The sequence below is a fragment of the Lepidochelys kempii genome, chromosome 18 (genome assembly GCF_965140285.1).
Source record: "Lepidochelys kempii isolate rLepKem1 chromosome 18, rLepKem1.hap1, whole genome shotgun sequence".
Lineage (NCBI taxonomy): Eukaryota > Metazoa > Chordata > Testudines > Cheloniidae > Lepidochelys > Lepidochelys kempii.
Genome location: NC_136397.1, coordinates 18,863,139 through 18,882,992, shown reverse-complemented (window position 1 = coordinate 18,882,992; position 19,854 = coordinate 18,863,139). Strand labels below are relative to the sequence as shown.

The 19,854-nt window shown below is 39.4% G+C and overlaps 1 protein-coding gene across 11 annotated transcripts in view; it reads left to right on the top strand.

Annotated features, from left to right (window-relative positions):
• CFAP74 (cilia and flagella associated protein 74) overlaps positions 1-19,854 on the top strand; it is a 117,695-nt gene that overhangs the window by 35,369 nt on the left and 62,472 nt on the right. For all 11 annotated transcript variants that reach the window (XR_012155532.2, XR_012155530.2, XR_012155531.1 and 8 more), the window contains 4 exons: positions 2,487-2,697; positions 3,633-3,812; positions 7,791-7,964; positions 10,719-10,837. Coding sequence is in view for 8 of the 11 variants with exons in the window: in XM_073316515.1 (XP_073172616.1) it covers positions 2,487-2,697; positions 3,633-3,812; positions 7,791-7,964; positions 10,719-10,837 (684 nt within the window). In the remaining 3 variants the exon portion in view is untranslated. The remainder of the gene's footprint in view (positions 1-2,486; positions 2,698-3,632; positions 3,813-7,790; positions 7,965-10,718; positions 10,838-19,854) is intronic.

Sequence of the window (19,854 nt, the reverse complement as noted above, 5' to 3'; positions counted from 1 at the left end):
TGTCCTGAAAACCACCCCAAGCAGATGGAAGTGGAACTCTTATTGGTAGATGTACCAGTGAGGCTGTGGATGACTGGCCAGGGAGACTGAATTGAGCTATAGCTCACGAAAGCTTATGCTCAAATAAATTGGTTAGTCTCTAAGGTGCCACAAATACTCCTTTTCTTTTTACTCTGAAACCTTTAGAAGTGAGCCTCTAGGTTAGGATTGAAGCAGATTGAGGAGGCAGTGTGGGGACTAATCACTAATGCACTAGATATCCATAGAAATAGGAGACTTCAGTCTTTGGAGATGTGAACCCGCCACTTTCACTAGCGCTAAATGCATATTATAAAAATTAATGAATAAACATTCTGCAGGAGTTATGGATACTCTGTCCTTAAAAAGACTACCTTATTTTTTTAGGTTTAAACCTTCATCTTTTTCACTATTTCCCCATGTAATTTACATAGCAGTCCCAGTGTGGATCACATGTTCTGCTAGACTTGCTATTGGCTATACATGACAGTATGTTCCTCACAACAGTTCCTTTCTAATTTCAGCTATCACTCTGCTAACCTGCTATTTCTCTGAGTGCCTTTGTTTTGATCTTAGTCCTTTCTTCCCATAACAGAGATGATCTGTGCTCTATCTCCTATCTGAATCTCAACCTGAGCATATGTCCCTGAATTATTTGCAGAATAATTAATTCTTTAACCATTAGAATCTGTAATTTAATTTGTACTGTTCAATTTCAAAAAGATAGCAAAATTCCATATCAAATGTGATTTAGGGCTAATATGATGTTTTGCTATTAAAGTTTCTGTAGACTGCACAGTAAACTCATGAACTAATTGTACAGAAGAAAGATGGTCTTTAGGTAAGGCACAGCACTGGGAGTCAAGAATCCTCTGCCATTTCTGGGACTGCTACTTTCCATGCCTCAGTTTCCCCAAATGTAAACTGGAGGTTATGTCACATAACTGCAAGGATAAATTAACTGCTGATAAAGCAATTTGCAATATATGAGTCAATATATATGTGCAAAAGATTATAATGTCCTGCCTATATTTAGAATAAGCAATCATTTACACACAAATCAGTTGAAAATGTAAACCTCAGAAGCTAATTGAATCTTTACTATAAATAATTTCTGTTTCTGAAAATTATATAGAACCTAAAGGAATATAGATGAAAGGAATAGAAATAGCAATTTTTCCTGTAGATTCTGTTAATTCCCTTCTCAACAGAATGGCCCCACCCACACACTCATTTTGTTAGCTTAGGTTAATCACCGTAGACTGCTAGCTAAAGTCTGTACTTTAAAGAGACATGGCTTCAAAATCAGATAATTTCAGACAGAAGTGTGTTTTCTATTGCTACAAGTAATATTTAAGATTACTATAACTGAAAGAGTATAGAGAAAAAATGTCTTCCAGCTTTTTCAGTTTGTTTACTTTGTGCATTGACTACACTTTGGTTATGCTCAGTTTCAACAATATTTGTGTTGGTCTTTGATACAGCACAGGGAAGACAAAGAACATTTTAAAATATAAGAAAATGTTATTGCAAAAATCACAGAAATTGTCAGAGGGATTTAGGGGCAGGCATAGGATCTCAAATTACTTCTCTATTTTTAAGGTACTTATATGATCTCCACCACCATGGTATCCGAGCACCTCAAACTTTGTACTGTATTTAGCCTCACAACATTGCTGTGAGACAGAGTTGTACTAGAACTACTAAAAGCACTAGAACTGCTAGTATTGAAACTGAGGCATAGAGAGACTGAGGGCTTGTTTACATAGCATGGCAATGCGCATTACAGGGGTGTGATTTCTAAAGCACGCTAACATGTTCTGTACTAATTGTTCCATGTAGATCCTGCTGGTGTACACTAAAAATTACCTACTGTGCTTTAACATAGTATTGTTGGGTACTTTTAGTATGCACCAGCACGATCTACAAGGACCAATTAGTGTGCTTTAAAAAAAATCACACCTCTGTAGTGCGCAATGATATACTGTGTAGACATGCCATAAGTGAATCACTCAAGGTCACACAAAGTCTATGGCAGAGCAGAGATTTGAACCTGCATCTACCAAGTCCCAGGCTAGTGGCCTAGTCACTAGACAGTCCTCCTTTGAGTTCTTTTGTTATAAACTGACTAGATCTCAAGTTTACAATATCCCATTAAAGGATAAAGTCTAAGTGAATCGAGAACATTACAGTTTGAAAATCTTACATCACTTTCAGCCTTGGGGAATGGGCCCTGATATCCTTCCCAAACAAGTCTTTTTAAAAGTCATAATTGAAAATATTTAGTCTGTAGAAATATGTAGAAATCATAAAAAATCCCATATTATCTTGATATACACGGATCATCACTGCACTATAAATTAAGGGCTCAAAAAATGAACCCTTTGGTAGTATTGTTAGTGCACAGCAATGGCTTCTTTCTTACTTTCTTTCTGGTTTCTGTTTGTTTTTTTAATTCTTTAATACAGAGAATTTACAGAACAGCAGAAATCTAGAAAAACTGAGATTGTAGCTCGGATTTTGCAAGAGGAAGCATATGTAGAGAAGCAGAAAAAACATCAAGTTTGGGCAGAAGCACTTAGGAGTCAGGGTAAACTTCAGGATTCCTTACGGTGGAGAATCAAAACATGGCAGTATATTGAGAATGCCTGTGAAGATCCAGCTGCAACAGTACTGCAGGTAAGCAATGCTATTATACCTAAGTACCTTTAGAGAACTGGTCAAATGTTTTAGGGCTGCTGTTATCAGAGTGGCAGGGAAAATAATGTTTGTTCACCGCTGAAAAGGTATAGTTTGAGTTGGTGGTTGTAAAAAAGCATTTGCATTTGCTAGAGCCTGGTGCTGTACAGTACAATATGAGCAGGCAATGGGATAGTTTCCCCATTAGATCTCTCAATAGCCATCAGTCTCAGTCTGCTAGTCCAGTTCTGACACTCTCTTGAGATGGAACACTTCCTTATTTAACTCAGAAGTAAAATGTAGTTGTAGACTTAGTTTCAGATTAGCTTGTCCCAAGTGACAAATACAGCTCTGTTTGGAGCCTCTCCACGCAGCTTTTACATCAGGCAAGTGGGGTAGTTCTTTCAAGACTTGTGATCCTCCTAACCAATGCCTACAAGTATTTTACCTCCATAATATTCCAGGCTTTCGCTGGCTCAGAGAGGAGGAGTGTGGACTTTTGTCCCCAACTTAGATCCTCCCATATGACTTCTTGTCTGGTGTAGCTCTGTTATTTAAAAGAAAGAAAAGAAAGGAAAAATGTATCTGCCAGTGAAAATAGGCACAGTACAACCGTTGTTAAAAACAACACATGAAATTGGGCTGCATCATTTATTAGAGGTTGAAGCAGCTTCCTGGCAGTACACATTAATGAATACCCTTATGCCTGAACATTAGTTTCCAACCTACTAACTCCTGCAATTCACATGATGATGTGATTTCTTGTAACATACGGTTTTCACTGTGCACAATGTCTTCCAGATTAATTAGCATAAAACAGTCCCAGACCTCCATACTTCATAGTCTATTAAAACATTATTAAGTGTCTGTTCTTACGGTATTGCTGCTGGAGTAAAACAATAGTTCCTTGGAATTTTGCTCCTGTCTCATTGTAGAAGTCTTGGCGTACTCCATCAGCTTGTTCCTTAGTTGATGACAAATCTAGTTCTGTGGTGGATTTTTCTGAAAAAGCATTGCAAGATACGATCCATGAAAATGATGATAAAGAGGCGAGTCAGACTCTAGCTGAGCCAGAGTTTACAGGACTTTGGAGTCAAGAATGTAACTTATACAAGGTAAAACTTTTAATTTCTCATCTTATCCCCTGCATTTTTCCCAGTAATTGGCCTTCTCACTGTCTTTAGAAGTTTTCTGACTCTTGCTATCACCATGTGAATGTGCACTCAAAGCCTTGCATGAAGAATTCATTTGAAAGTTTTGTTTTAAAGAAGGTACCTGCACATGTAAATCTTCATAGAACCACTAATGTGTTAAAATACTTATCAGTCAAAGCAGTTGAAGTTTGCCACTATATTCTCATACTGTTTGTTCCCTTATATAGAGAAAATTAACTGGCTTAGTTTTAGTTCCAAGATTTGTGGAGACATATATCACTTCATGTTTGCTGGCTTGTTTGACTTTTAAAACTGAACATGACATTCTGTTGAGCTGGTAATGAAGATCATTTCATGTAGAAAACATTTTTTTTTACTTAGTGCTTGGCATAGAAAGCACATCTTTCAGTATAGCAAAGTAACAACATTTAGGGCTCTGATCAGAAATAAATAATGTACATATGCAAAGTGGAAATTGATGTTTTCATAATGCTGCCAAGCACTTGTACATTTTACCAAGGCACATACCTTCCATAGATCTCTTTTTTAAGTCACATGTGACCTTGAGAGTAGACTTTAGCATCAAAGGGCACCGTCAGTAAAAATGTATTCTCTGTCTATGGAAAAAATAAATTGGAATCAAAGCTGAGATGGCTATAAAGTTAGTTGACTTTGTGGAGCAGTCAGTCACTCTGGAAGTCAGAAAAAGACTCACTTTAAGTGGGGGAGAGGCAGTATTACTGTATACAATAGTCAGAACATAGTGTTGCCCAGGTGCAAAGTACAAAACAAGTGGAAGTTGGGAGGCTGAGTTCCAGCTGAAGGGAAGTAGCAAAGAAAGAAGCCAAACAGGGTTGACAAGATTCCAGTCACAGGCTCCTCTACCAACTATGGCTTTCTTCTCTTACAAAATATCCTTTATGAACACCTCCAATCAGTTATTTATAGCCCCCGAAGTCCTTGCTTGTTGAAGTCAAGAGAGTTGCACGTCAGGGATAAATTTGGCTCACAGTGTTTCAGATGAACTGGTATGTGTAATAAGATCTTAGCACAGCCTTAACCTGGTAAGCTTAATTCAGCTCCAAAGCTGAATCTTAGCACAATAGGTTCACTGGAAAGAAATCCCAATATTTTGCAGTGTTTGTAAATTTCTGTAGATGACTAAATCTTTGCATTTACAATTCCAATTAAATCATTATTTTGTTTAATTGATTGATGGATGTTGGCCTCTCTGTAATGCTTGCCAGTTTGCAAGTAAACAACATGGAGACAACATAGGCCAGTGTAAAAGTGCTGAAGCAGTTTCTCATTCAATGGCAACAGTATGAATTTCTCTCATATTTCCATTAAGCCAGTCCTACGGTTCATACTAAGGGTCAGGTTTTGCTCTTAGGTATATCAGTGTAAAGCTGAAGTAAATCCACTGACTACAATTTACTGTTAACATAAATCCTGTTCCAAGCTTCCCTCTGTTGAGATCATTTTTCCCAAGGTGCTTTGAGAGCCTTGGCTAACAGGCATCATGAAGTGCAAAATATTCCATTTTTGATTCTAATTTCTATGTATACACTGCACTGTCTATCATGTGACCAATTAAACACTATATGTAGTCACCCTGGAAAGCAGTACAGACCCACACCATGAAATGGACATGCTTAACAACAGGAACCATTCTTGAAGTTAATGGAGCCACTCCAGATACATTCTGATGTAGCAGATGGCAGTGTCTGTCCCTCTGTCTCATTGACACAAGTAAGGGTGTTTTGCCTGGTTGAGGGCTGTGTAAGGTCTTCTTGATTTGCCCTTGTATTTTCTGAATGTCTAACCTCTTTGCAGTGGTAAAGAGATTTTCACGTCCAGATGCTGATAACCCAGAATCTCACATTCACTCTTTACATTATGTTAAATCCAGAGAGTGAGAGGCGGGTGTGCAGCTGTCAACATTTTGTTGCATTTTGGCTGGTAGGCAGCTGGGTTTCTGACTCCCTCCTACTCAGAGACTGGATTTATTTATTTATTTTTCACTATATAAAATGTGTTTATAGTGTTGTGACATTACCCAGGGTACAATCTGGATCGATGAACATGTGTCCTCCCAGATCTCCAACCTGGGGTGCCTTTTACACTGCTTGGCTGTGAGAGCTACCACTTGTGGTCTGCTCTCACACACCTTCCAGCATGTAAATTACTCCCAGATATACTGCAAGACTTCTATGGCCAGCCACCCTTGAATTACACTGCAGAGCATCACCAGCAAATTCCCAGACCCGGACTTTCCCCCCGAATTGTGTGTCTTGTACTGCACAGCTTTCTCCTGGACAATAAAAGTTCATATAAAGTCTATCATTTTATTAATAGAAATTGATATGCACAAATCCTGTTATCCCAAATGGAGGTTCCCAAACACTTCAATCCAAACATACTGCTCTAGATAAAACAGTAAAACCAAGTTTATTAATTACAAAAAGACAGATTTTAAGTGATTACAAGTAATGAAGCATAAAAGTCATAATGGTTACAAGTAAATAAAGAGTAAAATGCAACTATAACTAACTTAACAAGCTAAGTGATTTCAAAGCAAAGGCTTCTCTCACCATATGTTCTAACAGTCTTACTGTCTGAATTCTTTCAGTCAGGATCCCTCCCGCACTCCAAAGCTGTTTCCTTTGTTCTTCAAGTGTTCTGGAAACCCTGGGTAGAGAGAAGGGAGGAATACTTTGGGGCGCCTTCTATCTCTTCTTACAGTCCTTTCTCTTCTTCGAGAATCATCTGCAGTTGAGGTTCAGGAGACAAAAGTCTGTGTTGACAGGAACCTCCAGCTGTTTCTTTTGTCAAGATGTAGATTTTTGACCACTTCCTCTTTCCTGCCAAAGAATGGCCACTTAACCAGGTGGTAGTCCATTTGATTTTGTTGACTCTTGGCTGAGGCGTTGGCGAACCTTTTGTCTCTAATTGCATCATTTTTGACTATTTTCCACTTGCTTAAACTGCAGGCTATAGTTTGGTAACCAGCAACAAACTGCCATTTGGGCTGTTAGCTCAGTTTGGAATTGAAACAAGGGTGGAGAGGATCAGAAACGGTACATAAAATTCCTCCTCAGTTGATTGTCCCATAATGATTATCATTATGTGGATGGAACTTCTGGAAGAATGCTAGTAATCAGAAAGAGAGCTTAAAATGAGAGGGATGAATGCCTAAATATCTAGTTCAACACTTCCTATCTGTTCAGTTCACTGCCACTTTACCTCTTATACAGACGACAGTTTTCAGTACTTGTATTCAGCTATTCCTCTCCTTGACTCTTTAAATGTAAAAAGAGAAAAACCTAAATTATCTAGAGTAGTTGAGAAATGGCCCAAACCACACACTTCCTTGTTGTAACTATATTGGAATTACACACATGTTCAAAACTGTGCAGGCACATTTTCTTCATGCTTTTGAAAAATTGGACCTATAGTCTTTTTCTTTTAAATGATAGCTTCTTTAGCTTTTCCTAAAAGGGCCAAATTCTACTTTCTGATAAGTTTATCCATCGCTGTGGAAACACCATGCAAGCATCTGAGAGCAGATTTGGCAAATATGCTTTGTTAACCTACAGTATCATTTTCTCTTCTTACTTTCTAGTCTAGAGAATACGTTGAGCCTGATTTTCAAGAGGCCTCAGATTAGCCTTTAATTTTGAATGCATAACCATTTGTCTGTCTACATGCTGCATTTGCACATACAAATCAACCGATTATATACCCAGCTATCCAATCAGTGCTGCTAATTAAAATATGAAAACTATGTTTTCTGGAACGGATTTAAGGCACAAATTTGTAAGGTCAAAATTTGGGTTCTGTTCTGAAAATTTGATGGAATACAAGAGTGTACAAAAAAATCTCTGAACTATGGTTTCTTATCAATAAATTACCATTTTTATTGGCTTCAATTATTAGATGCCAAAAGATGAAACAGATCCAAAGCCACTAGGTGCAAGTAAACTGGAAAGAAAGATTTTCACTGAAAACTTGGAGAAACTTCAAAGTGGAATTATTCGCAAACAAGTTGTGTCCGGTCGTGAATTTAAGGGGTGTCCTTTTTATAGCAAACCAAGTCTTATTCACTTCAAGGTTGGTGCATATTTTGCATTGTGGCTTTGTGTATTTACTGTATGTACAAACCAGTGTCTCAGTCAAAAGCACATTGCAATCAAAGGCAAGACTCCCATCGACTTAAATGGGCTTTCAGACTTTTAGGAATTAAGTCAGAAAGCTCAGCACATAATCTGAACCTGCCTGAGGAGATAAAATTATATGTGGTTCTTGTTAGGCTATGTTCCATGCTAATCAATTAAAAGTAAATTACTTAACGTAATAACTGTTTCAAGAGTATGTGGTATAAATACAATATTAATGTAATAAAAAGCTGCTTAAAGAAAGTCTTGTATCCCACTGTCAAATATAATTTAATTATTAACAGGAACAAAAGCTTTCTAGTATTCAACACAATGTCACATTCTCCTCCCCTTTCCCCCCTCTCCCACCATGCGCTGTCACCTCTTACAGAGCCAATTTCCAGGCCATTGTGAAATGTTCCCCAAATAGGCACACTTTAATGACTATTTTGTAGCATCAAATATGAACTCAACTTTTCGGCCAGCCACATCCGTATTCATGGTCAGTGCGCCAAAGTTTATTCCTTCAAGGCACATGGGTAAGCTATGTGGTGGGTACATAACTGATGAACAGATATATAGCCCATACTTCCCAACCTGTATGCCCTGCTCTGGAATACCTCCTAGTATGGAGGACTGGGCTCTCCGTGGGTGTAGAGTGATGGCAGAATTGGGGTGGAAATATCCTACCTCATGCAGCCTTTCTGCTGTGGCTTTTCATATACATGGGAGGAAATACATAGTAGGACAGGGCTGGTTCTAGTCCTAGCTCTTCTTCATACTTTCTGTGTGATCTTTGGCAAATTACTTCAGTTCCTTAATGCTACAGTTTCTTTATCTGCAAAAGGAAGATAATACTTCTCCACAGATACCATATATGCAGGATTCTTGCTTCAGGGTGTTAACTCCTTAGCAAACTTCTCTAGCTCTTCGGTATTTTTATGCTTGAGGGCAGGTGGAACATGTGCCAAGCCCCCTATTAGCCCCTGCTATTATAGCTCTTTAATTTTACCAGTTCATTACAATGCTTCCCTTCTCAGTTTTTTGAGAACTAAATATGTTTTACTTAAAGATTTTGATATCCCTTATGAAGCTTTGAACTGGTGGCTTCTCAGCAGTGAATTTCAGAAATCATTTGGCTATATTGGACAGTACCATTTCCTCATTTAAAAACATGCCCAAAGAAAACAGTGAACATGGTAGAAAAGTAAAGTGGCTGTATCCAAGCGGACACACAACTCTCTTAAAGTGTCAAACTGAAGTCATGGTTCTGGCACAATGCGAGAAGTCTTTGTAAATCTTAAAGTGCATTATCAACAAGACTGAAAGCACTGCCTTTATGTGCCCTGTCCTTTGGCAAACACTCCAGTGATCATTTCATATTTCTTTTCATATGGAAGTAAACAAAGGATGACAGCCTCATAAACAGATGAGGGCCAGAGGAAGAAATCTTTTTACCTTTTCCTGTTGTGGCTGGAGTTTCATACACAATTTTAGTAATAAATTATTAGCTCATTCCAAAAATATGGTTGGCGTGAAGTTCCTATTACTTCAGTAAGGTTCACATGGCCCAATTTTCACTCAGTAGCTTCTACTGGTGAGTATGGAGCACATTTGAAAATCCGGTCACTCCACATGCCTAAAGGCTGCTGAGCTTTTTTGAAAATCTTATTCTAATTGTGGGTGCTGAGCACTTTTAAAAATCTGACCATTAGATTACATGTGAGATTTAAAAGTATCCCCATGTTTAAAAAGACCAGCAGATCAGCTGTTAACTCTTTTGTAGTTTCCCCTATTCCATTGTTACTTCTCTTTTTACTTGCAGAATAATTTTTATTTCCTTTACTGTGACTGCAGGCACACTAACTGACTGGGAGCCCCCTTCTTAAGAGTCCCAGATGAATCAGTGAATTACTACTATGCTACCTGCACCTTTTAGTAGGATGATGTATAATAGATGGTATTCATATTTGTAAACAATTTGCAAATTAGTGTTAATCTACTGTTGGGTAATTATTTAGTTTTCCTTGTTAATAATATGTAATTAATTGATGATAGTGTGCCTATAAAATACAATTCTAAAAGGCAGTGAATAATACCTAACACTTGCATAGCATTTATAATTTTCACAATTCCATTTGAAGTTAGTGGGAACTGCAGCTACACAATCCCACCTTTAGAAGCGGGACCCTTAGGCCTGGGGAAGGATATGCACTGGGGAAATTTCCTCTAAATCCTAACCAGTTTTTAAAAACTAGCTGGAGCCATAGTGTAGACCATAGTTTAATGACTGATTTCAAAACTGCTTCAGAGTTTCTGGTTCTCAGTCTTGTGCTCAGAGCACTAGACCCTGAATCAAACTTTAATGTAATAATATTCTTATATGCATTCACTGCAGGCAACAAAAAAATGGCTTGGAAACATCAAGTTGTGCACACAGCTGGCTAACACTACCACATGATCCTATTACTAGTTCCCACCTCCTCCTTGCTGTTTGTTGTTCAGTTGTGTCTCTTATCTTAAATTGGATTGTTTGGGGCAGGAAAGCTTCCTAAATGTGTTTGTACAGCACTTAGCATAAAGGGCCATGATCCTGATGGGGACCTTCAGATGCTACTGCAGTACATGTTGTAAAAAAAAAAATCATTATCACATGTGAAAATGCTACCAGCTCCATGGAGGTGTGATTGAATCTGTGTGCTATTTCTAGGATTTTGATGTAGGTAAAACCTACAAAAAGAAGATAATTTTGATAAATGCATCCTACAGTGTTAACTTCTGCAAGCTGGTGGGAGTCAGTGAGCATCTCAAGGATTTCATCAATATTCAGTAAGTAAACAGGCTCAAAATCTGAGAGGATGACTTATTGCAGCCTTAACATCAAAACAATCGGCTAAAGTTACAATCAGGAAGCTATTGTATTTATTGCATTTATATTTTATTCTCAGTAGAGTCAGTTCTGTTAAATAGAGCTGTAAAAAATTACCTTCCAAAACAAATCTCATCTCCCTTTGCTATTTCTTCTTCCTTTTCCCATCTCTCATTTATGTCATGTACAGTATGAAACCATAGCATCAAGATCATTAGATCCCTTATGTGAACCCTCCACCCTGCTTTAAAAATGTGCTAATGGGATTTTATTTACTACCATCCACTCCAAAACGGAAATTGCAGCAGATATAACGTCTCTGCTGAGACTTGGGGGGGAAAATGGGTGGCTAAAATTAGGAATCTAAATCCAAATGTAAGCACTTAAACATGAGGCCTGGTTTGCAATAGTTCTCAGTACCATTCATTTCGGTGCCTGGACACAGAATTAGGAGCCTCACTTCAGGCATCTATTTTTTTAAATCTTGGCCTGTGCTCTTTGGCAAGATGACCTGTCAGTTGTTGACTGTTTTTACAGAAATGTGTTGAATAAAATCACTGTACCCAACATGTTCAAAATATCAGGACCCCACTCACAGTGGTACCTTTGGTCATTTGTTCCAATCCTGCAGAGGCCTCATGCATCCTAGTTTATGAAATGAGGCTCAAAGGTTGGCCATAAGTAATACCCTTAAATCATGGAATTCTATACTGCATACTCTCCCCACCTTTCCAAAGCCTGCAGAAACCTCACGGTGCAACTAACATGTAAGTATAGCACTGTGGGATTTCAGAGGGAGCGATCACATAAGAGGGAGTATGAATGAATGAGTTGCTGCTCTATTCACCACACTCCCTCTCCAAACCCAGTGACTCTCTGGCCAGTAAATACACCTCTACCCCGATATAACGCTGTCCTCGGGAGCCAAAAAATCTTACTTCGTTATAGGTGAAACCGTGTTATATCGAACTTGCTTTGATCCACCAGAGCGTGGAGCCCCGCCCCACTGGAGCGCTGTTTTACTGCATTATATCCGAATTTGTGTTATATCAGGTCACATTATTTTGGGGTAGAGGTGTACCACAGAACTTAGGGCTCCATCCTGCAAAGTATTAACCTGTGAGCTTAACTTTGAAGTTAACTGGCTGCTGGCATGTGCCTAAGTGTTTTGCTGGTACAGGGCCAGGATACTCCGTACAGTAACTCCTCACTTAACATTGTAGTTTTGTTCCTGAAAAATTGACTTTAAGCAAAACAATGTTAAGTGAATCCAATTTCCCCGTAAGAATGAATGTAAAATGCAGGGGGCGGTGGGGGTTAGGTTCCAGGGAAATTTTTTTTTGCCAGACAAAAGACTATATATATATATATATATATATACACATACATACATACACACACAGTATAAGTTTTAAACAAATAATTTAATACTGTACACAGCAATGATGATTGTGAACCTTGGTTGAGGTGGTGAAGTCAGAGAGTGGGATAGAATCATAGAATATCAGGGTTGGAAGGGACCCCAGAAGGTCATCTAGTCCAACCCCCTGCTCCAAGCAGGACCAATTCCCAGTTAAATCATCCCAGCCAAGGCTTTGTCAAGCCTGACCTTAAAAACCTCTAAGGAAGGAGATTCTACCACCTCCCTAGGTAACGCATTCCAGTGTTTCACCACCCTCTTAGTGAAAAAGTTTTTCCTAATATCCAATCTAAACCTCCCCCACTGCAACTTGAGACCATTACTCCTCGTTCTGTCATCTGCTACCATTGAGAACAGTCTAGAGCCATCCTCTTTGGAACCCCCTTTCAGGTAGTTGAAAGCAGCTATCAAATCCCCCCTCATTCTTCTCTTCTGCAGGCTAAACAATCCCAGCTCCCTCAGCCTCTCCTCATAACTCATGTGTTCCAGTCCCCTAATCATTTTTGTTGCCCTTCGCTGGACTCTCTCCAATTTATCCACATCCTTCTTGAAGTGTGGGGCCCAAAACTGGACACAGTACTCCAGATGAGGCCTCACCAATGTCGAATAGAGGGGAATGATCACGTCCCTCGATCTGCTCGCTATGCCCCTACTTATACATCCCAAAATGCCATTGGCCTTCTTGGCAACAAGGGCACACTGCTGACTCATATCCAGCTTCTCGTCCACTGTCACCCCTAGGTCCTTTTCCGCAGAACTGCTGCCTAGCCATTCGGTCCCTAGTCTGTAGCTGTGCATTGGGTTCTTCCGTCCTAAGTGCAGGACCCTGCACTTATCCTTATTGAACCTCATCAGATTTCTTTTGGCCCAATCCTCCAATTTGTCTAGGTCTTTCTGTATCCTATCCCTCCCCTCCAGCGTATCTACCACTCCTCCCAGTTTAGTATCATCCGCAAATGTGCTGAGAGTGCAATCCACACCATCCTCCAGATCATTTATGAAGATATTGAACAAAACTGGCCCCAGGACCGACCCTTGGGGTACTCCACTTGATACCGGCTGCCAACTAGATATGGAGCCATTGATCACTACCCGTTGAGCCCGACAATCTAGCCAGCTTTCTACCCTGGGATATTTCCCAGGGATTGCCTTAGTGCTAAATGATAAACTAGCAATTGGCTGAGCCCTCAAGGGGTTAACTCGTTGTTAATATAGCCTCACACTCTACAAGGCAGCAGGAATGGAGGGAGGGGAGACAGCGACAGGCACCCAGTGTGTGAGAGGGAGATGCGCATTTCCCCTTTAAGTAGGCTGACCCACTCTTAAGTTCACTGCCTTGTTAAGTTAATCAGCAAACTGAGACCACAGCTGCTGCCAGGAAGCCCTCTCCATCCTAAGCCCTCTTGTGTGTCCCCCTGCTCTATGGAGATGGGGTAAGTGGGGTCCGGGAGCAGGGGGGGACACCCTGACATTAGCCCCCCTTATCTCCTCCCCCAGCAAGCAGGAGGCTCGGGGAGCAGCTCCAAGGCAGAGGGTAGGAGCAGTGGCTTCTGCACGGGGAACTTAGGGGAGTGGGGAGCTGCCAGTCCACCCTGGTTCCAAGCCCCCACCAGCTAGCTGCACCGGGCTGCTCTTCCCGTAAGCAGTGGACAAAGCAGGCGGCTGCCGACATTATAAGGGAGCATTGCACAACTTTAAACGAGCATGTTCCCTAATTGATCAGCAATGTAATAACGAAACAACATTAACCAGGATGACTTTAAGTGAGGAGTTACTGTATCTTGCACCTGCATGTATTAATTTCCATTTGGCACACTGGGAACCCCACTAGAAGTGTTACAAAGTACTGGCTCCGCAAAGCGACTGATAGCCACTGAGCCACAAAGACATTGCAGAGGGATTTCAACCCTGCCTTGGTCCCCTGAGAGTACTGAGGTTTAGGCATTCCCCATGATCATAACACCACATGTGCTTGGGAGCACACAGACCCTCCCCTACCAAAGGGAAATGGTATGGATTTTAAGTATCGGGGGGAGCCACGTTAGTCTGTATCCACAAAAACAACAGGAAGTCCGGTGGCACCTCAAAGACTAATGGATTTATTTGGGCATAAGCTTTTGTGGGTAAAAACCCACTTCTTCAGATGCATCAAATTTTTACCCACGAAAGCTTATGCCCAAATAAATCCATTAGTCTTAAGTTGCCACCGGACTCCTTGTTGGTATGGATTTTAAACAGCCATTAAGGTGCAGAAATTGTAAAGTACTCTTTTGCATAGAAGGAGATGCCATGTGCATTTATGTGCACGCATACATAAGAAGCGAGAACATTTCCTGATTCTGCCTCTTCTTTCTATTCCCAGACTTTTTAGCTAGGGTGCATATCATAGAAATAGCTTTTAACTGTAACAGAAGTGTATCTGGGATAGAAATGGGAAGGCTTGAAAATTCCCATAGTCCTAATTAATATTTCAGTCAAGCTTTTGCTGGGCACAAGCTGCCTATAGTGATTCTCCTGTTAATATATTGTGAAAGCATATAAAATAATTCAATCTGAACATAATATATAGTATGTTTCAAGCTTTCCCTAAGCAAAACACTTAAAAATGCAATTCTTGTTGCCTTTAAATACAGTGCAACTTTGAAGAGATCCATCCTATTGATTGACGTTTGTGTATTTTGCCTTCTTGGAAATAACTTGCTTTGGAGTAAAATAAAATGTGACTAGAAAAATTATCAGGTACATAAGAATGGCCATACTGGGTCAGACCAAAGGTCCATCTAGTCCAGTATCCTGTCTTCCAACAGCGGCCAATGCCAGCTGCCCCAGAGGGAATGAACAGAACAGGTAATCATCAAGTGATCCATCCCCTGTTGTCCATTCCCAGCTTCTGGCAAACAGAGGCTAGGGACACCATCCCTGCCCATCCTGGCTAATAGCCATTGATGGACCTATCCTCCATGAATTTATCGTGTTCTTTTTTGAACCTTGTTATAGTCTAGGCCTTCACAACATCCTCTGGAAAGGAGTTCCACAGGTTGACTGTGTGTTGTGTGAAAAAATACTTCCTTTGTTTGTTTTAAACCTGCTGCCTATTAATTTATTTTGGTGACCCCTAGTTCTTGTGTTAAGGAAGTGTTATTTATTCCTTCTCATATTTACCTTCCCCACACCAGTCATGATTTTATAGACCTCTGTCATATCCCCCCTTTAGTCATCTCTTTTTCAAGCTGAAAAGTCCCAGCCTTATTCATCTCTCCTCATATGGCAGCCGTTCCATACCCCTAATCATTTTTGTTGACCTTTTTTGAACCTTTTCCAATTTCAGTATATCTTTTTTGAGATGGGGCGACCACATCTGCACACAGTATTCAAATTGTGGGTGTACCATGGATTTATATAGAGGCAATATGATATTTTCTGTCTTATCTATCCCTTTTATAGCTCTTTGGAGTCCGCCTGGGACTTAACTATCTTGAGTAGTTTTGTATCATCTACAAATGTTGCCACCTCACTGTTTACCCCTTTTTCTAAATAAGTTAAATAGGACTGGGCCCAGTACAGACCCCTGGGGGACACCACTATTTACCTCTTTCCATTCTGAAAACTGACCGTTTATTCCTATCCTTCATTTCCTAATTCCTACCCTTTGTTTCTGGTAATTACATGAAGGTCTTTAGACAAGATAGAATTTAATTTCACATAGTTCCTTCCATATTCTAGGTATTTGAAAATGCCTGCCTTAACTGATTTCTTTTTAAAGACACCTAAGGGAGTTAGATGCCCACTTTCCACTCACACATTGGTGATAAGATGATTTGTTATAATTAACTGCACAGAAAAGCACTGGAGTTTATAGACATGGACCAGAATTTTCAGAAGGGCTCAGCAGCCACAACTGAGACCAGATTTTAAGATCCCAATTAGGCACCTCAATAATTGGTCAGATTTTCAAAGGAGCCTGGCATCCAGCAAACTGAGCACTTTTGAAAATCTGACTATTTACTTAGGTTCCTACAGGGGAGTTGATTTTTCTTTTTTCTCTGAAAATCTGGTTCCAGTTGTGGGTGCTGAGCATTTGAAAATCTGGCTGATGTAGGGTAACAGATTCCTGCTCCAAATATCTTGCAAGCTAAATAAACAGACAAAAGAGTGAGGAGGGATGGGGCATGAGAATTATCTGACTTTTTGTTTTATCTAAAATCATTAATATTCCATGCCAGTGTGAGGGGAAAAAATTACATGGTCTTGCAAAATGAGGATTAAGAGAATATTAGTAAATCTAACATGCCCATCTCTGTAGTATCTGATAGTGATCGTGAACAAGGGGCTAATCCAAAGCTCATTGAAGTCAATGGAAAGACTCCTATTCGCTTCAGTGGGCTTTGGTTCAAGCCTTAATTAATACTTCTATTGTTTCTTACTTAATATATCAGGCACTTTGAAAAAGGCAAAGAACCGCTCTGGTAATTAGCGAAAAGGGACCTGAGTTTCTGTCTGGGCTACCGAAAGGGATTTTACATTAACATAGGCAAAAAAATTTCTGTCAGCTGCCATCCTCTGTGGTATGGCTCAGGTTAACTTCCTGATTATTGGTAGTTCATATGAAAGGCTAAGATGAAAAGAGCTGATGAAATAAAGGAATAGAAATCTTTACAACAAAGATCATTTAAATAGAAATTTCTAGGGATGTCTACATCAATTCTTTAACATAATTTTGATAATAGATTATGTAGCAAAATATTTTGTCCAGTTGGGACAGATTCCAATAAACGACTATATTGATAAATTCCTTTGTATACCTATGAATCAGCAAATGAGAGCATCCTAGGTCTGTTTCTTTTTAAGCATGGGCTAATCTTAGATTAAGATGTTCTGAACCCAAGAATTCAGTAACTTTAATTTAAAAAAATACCAAGGAAATATCACATTTATTTGGAACTCTATTAAACCAAACAAAAGAAGACCAAATATAATCAGGCTTAAAAGTGAAAAAAGCCAGCATTGTGTGTGTAAATGCTATTTATTAACAGATGAAACAGCTTGAACCAAACTTGCTTGCTTTGCATATAATTGAATTTAAAAGTTGCCAACTCTTCAGGCTAACCTGAGGAAATAGTTTCTGTCATTGATGTTTCTGTTGTACCCCAGTGAAGTGACACAAAATATTGCCCACTGAAATGAACAAGTCATGTTAATACAATAACTGATTTCATACTCGAGAGATTCTATTTTACAGCTCACTGCCCTCTGCCACTTTGTAGTGATAGGCTGTGCTTTGAATTTCTAGCCGCCTCAATAAGATAAGCCATGGTGCTTAACAAACCAACCCCCATCCTTTCAGTCCCTACAACAGTGTATTGGAATATCAACAAGATACAGTTACTGAGTGAGCACAACCTCCTTGAGAGCTAAAAGTTCTGAATTCAATCTGCTGTAGAAGCTCTTGTTAAATTTTACCTCTTGCTTTCAAATATCCTTCTCAGTACAGCCTTTCATGGCCCTTTGCAATTTTAATTTAATTTAACACATTTTGAATTAGAAATAGGACATTTGACTCTATTGACTAGTTTAAGCTATTGCAGTGTCTTGAACATTGTCACATTCATTGTTAAAGGGGAAGAGGTTGGATGCTGAACAATTTAGTCACAGACTCATGGAGAAACAGATGCAAATTTGACCCCAGTTCAAGAAAGCACCTAAGCACATGCTTAATTTTAAACATGCTTAAGTGCTTTCCTGAATAGGAGTCTAACTTTATGCCAGCTTTGGAGTCTACTGTACATTGATCTAAAATTTGAACCAATTATTTTAACTATTAAGACTTCTTAATTAAAATTAAATGAATACACTTTTTTATGGATTAGGAAAGCCATTTTCTTACACATCTTTGGATGCTCTTGAGGATTGGTTATTTTTTTTCTTTATTTAGCATGTTCATTGAATTGCATATTTAATTCAACATTTCTGATATGTGATTGAAATATAAATTACAACTTGCTAAAAATCCTAAATCTTACCTTGGTATAATAGGTTTGTCAAAGTACCTTCCAATTTCAAATTAAGCTTCAGGTACTGTGAGCAAAGTACGTTAATGCAGTTTTTGGGAAACTGCATGGAAAAATGTCTGAATTAATTTAGGTTTCAAAAACTAAATTATACTCTTTCCCCTTACATTTACCAAGTAGCTAGCTAGAAATTTTACCTATATATCTTTTTTCCAATAAGACTGTGTAAGATAATATACTAATTGCTTGTACAGCACAGATCACGTTTGTAAAAGAGGCTGTGTAATGCTTTACCTTATCTCAAGTAGAAAGCCATAGATTAATAATTTATTACTCCAACCAATTTTTGCCAAGCATTCGGAAACTACTGAGTAAATCAAAGCTGTCTTAATAGCTGACTTACCTACCTTCCCTTAAGAGAGTCGCACATGTGGATTTTCTTCCACTGTTAGAATTTTTTCATAAGGCAGGCAGTTATATACTTTGTGTTTTAAAAATAATACTAGTGATAGAGAGTATTTCCACCAAAGGACAGCTATGTTCTCATGCTAATGGACATACTACACTGCACATGGGAGTCATCAATCAATGAGCAAGTTCAAAACAAACCCGTTTATAACTAGAATATGTGTTCCAATTATATGGGTTGTATGCATGCACACATGGCCCATGGCAGCATGGAGTGTCTCCCTCGCTGCTACTTCTAGCTATTGCCAGGTCAAACTGCCTCAGGCAGTTGCTACTCCCTCATGGGCAGATCTGAGGGCCAGTGGATCCAAGGAGTTCACAGACCCCTGACCCACCACTGGGAGTCCTCATCCCTCTATATGTTCCCACAGAGTAGTCTGCCCAGGAGCTCAGCACACAAAGGGTAGCTCTGGAGTCATCCTGGACATGATCCTGCATCATCCAGGTTAATGGGAGTTTTTTCATTGACTTGAATAGGAGCAGACTCAAAACCCCATGTAGCTACCCATATGGAAAAGGGCTGTAGAACTCAATATGGATGTAACCAACATGGTTCCTTAGATATTACTCCAAAAGCCTCTAGAATGTAAGAGTCTTAAAGAGAGACATTCTGTAGAATTCTATAGCAGGGACAGAATTCTCCATTAAGTTTTATAGGACCATTCAAAACCCCAGTTTGAAAGGATCTCAGTTTCTATAATATCCTGTAGGAATTTTCCATAAGGGACTCCATAGCTGTCCACACTACTCTCCCTCATCACACACACACACACACGAACTGCAATAATGCAGACGTGTTTAGGGGTGCAAGGAGATACAGTGTGAATGAATGTACGTAATATGGTGAAGTAGTAAACATTGCAGATGTTTGGACCTTGATGTTGATTACTCTCCAATGAAAGGTCATCATCTTTGCCATTTACAGGCTGCACTGGCTGAATTTAGGCTACCTTTGCGGTTGAGGGTCCTTGCTAAGAGCGAAGATTAGTCCAGCAAACTTTCTCTAGACTGTAAGCATGTTTCAACCCCAGAACCTTGAATGGTGTTCCCTTTTTTCAAGTGTGATTGGAGGAGGATTTTT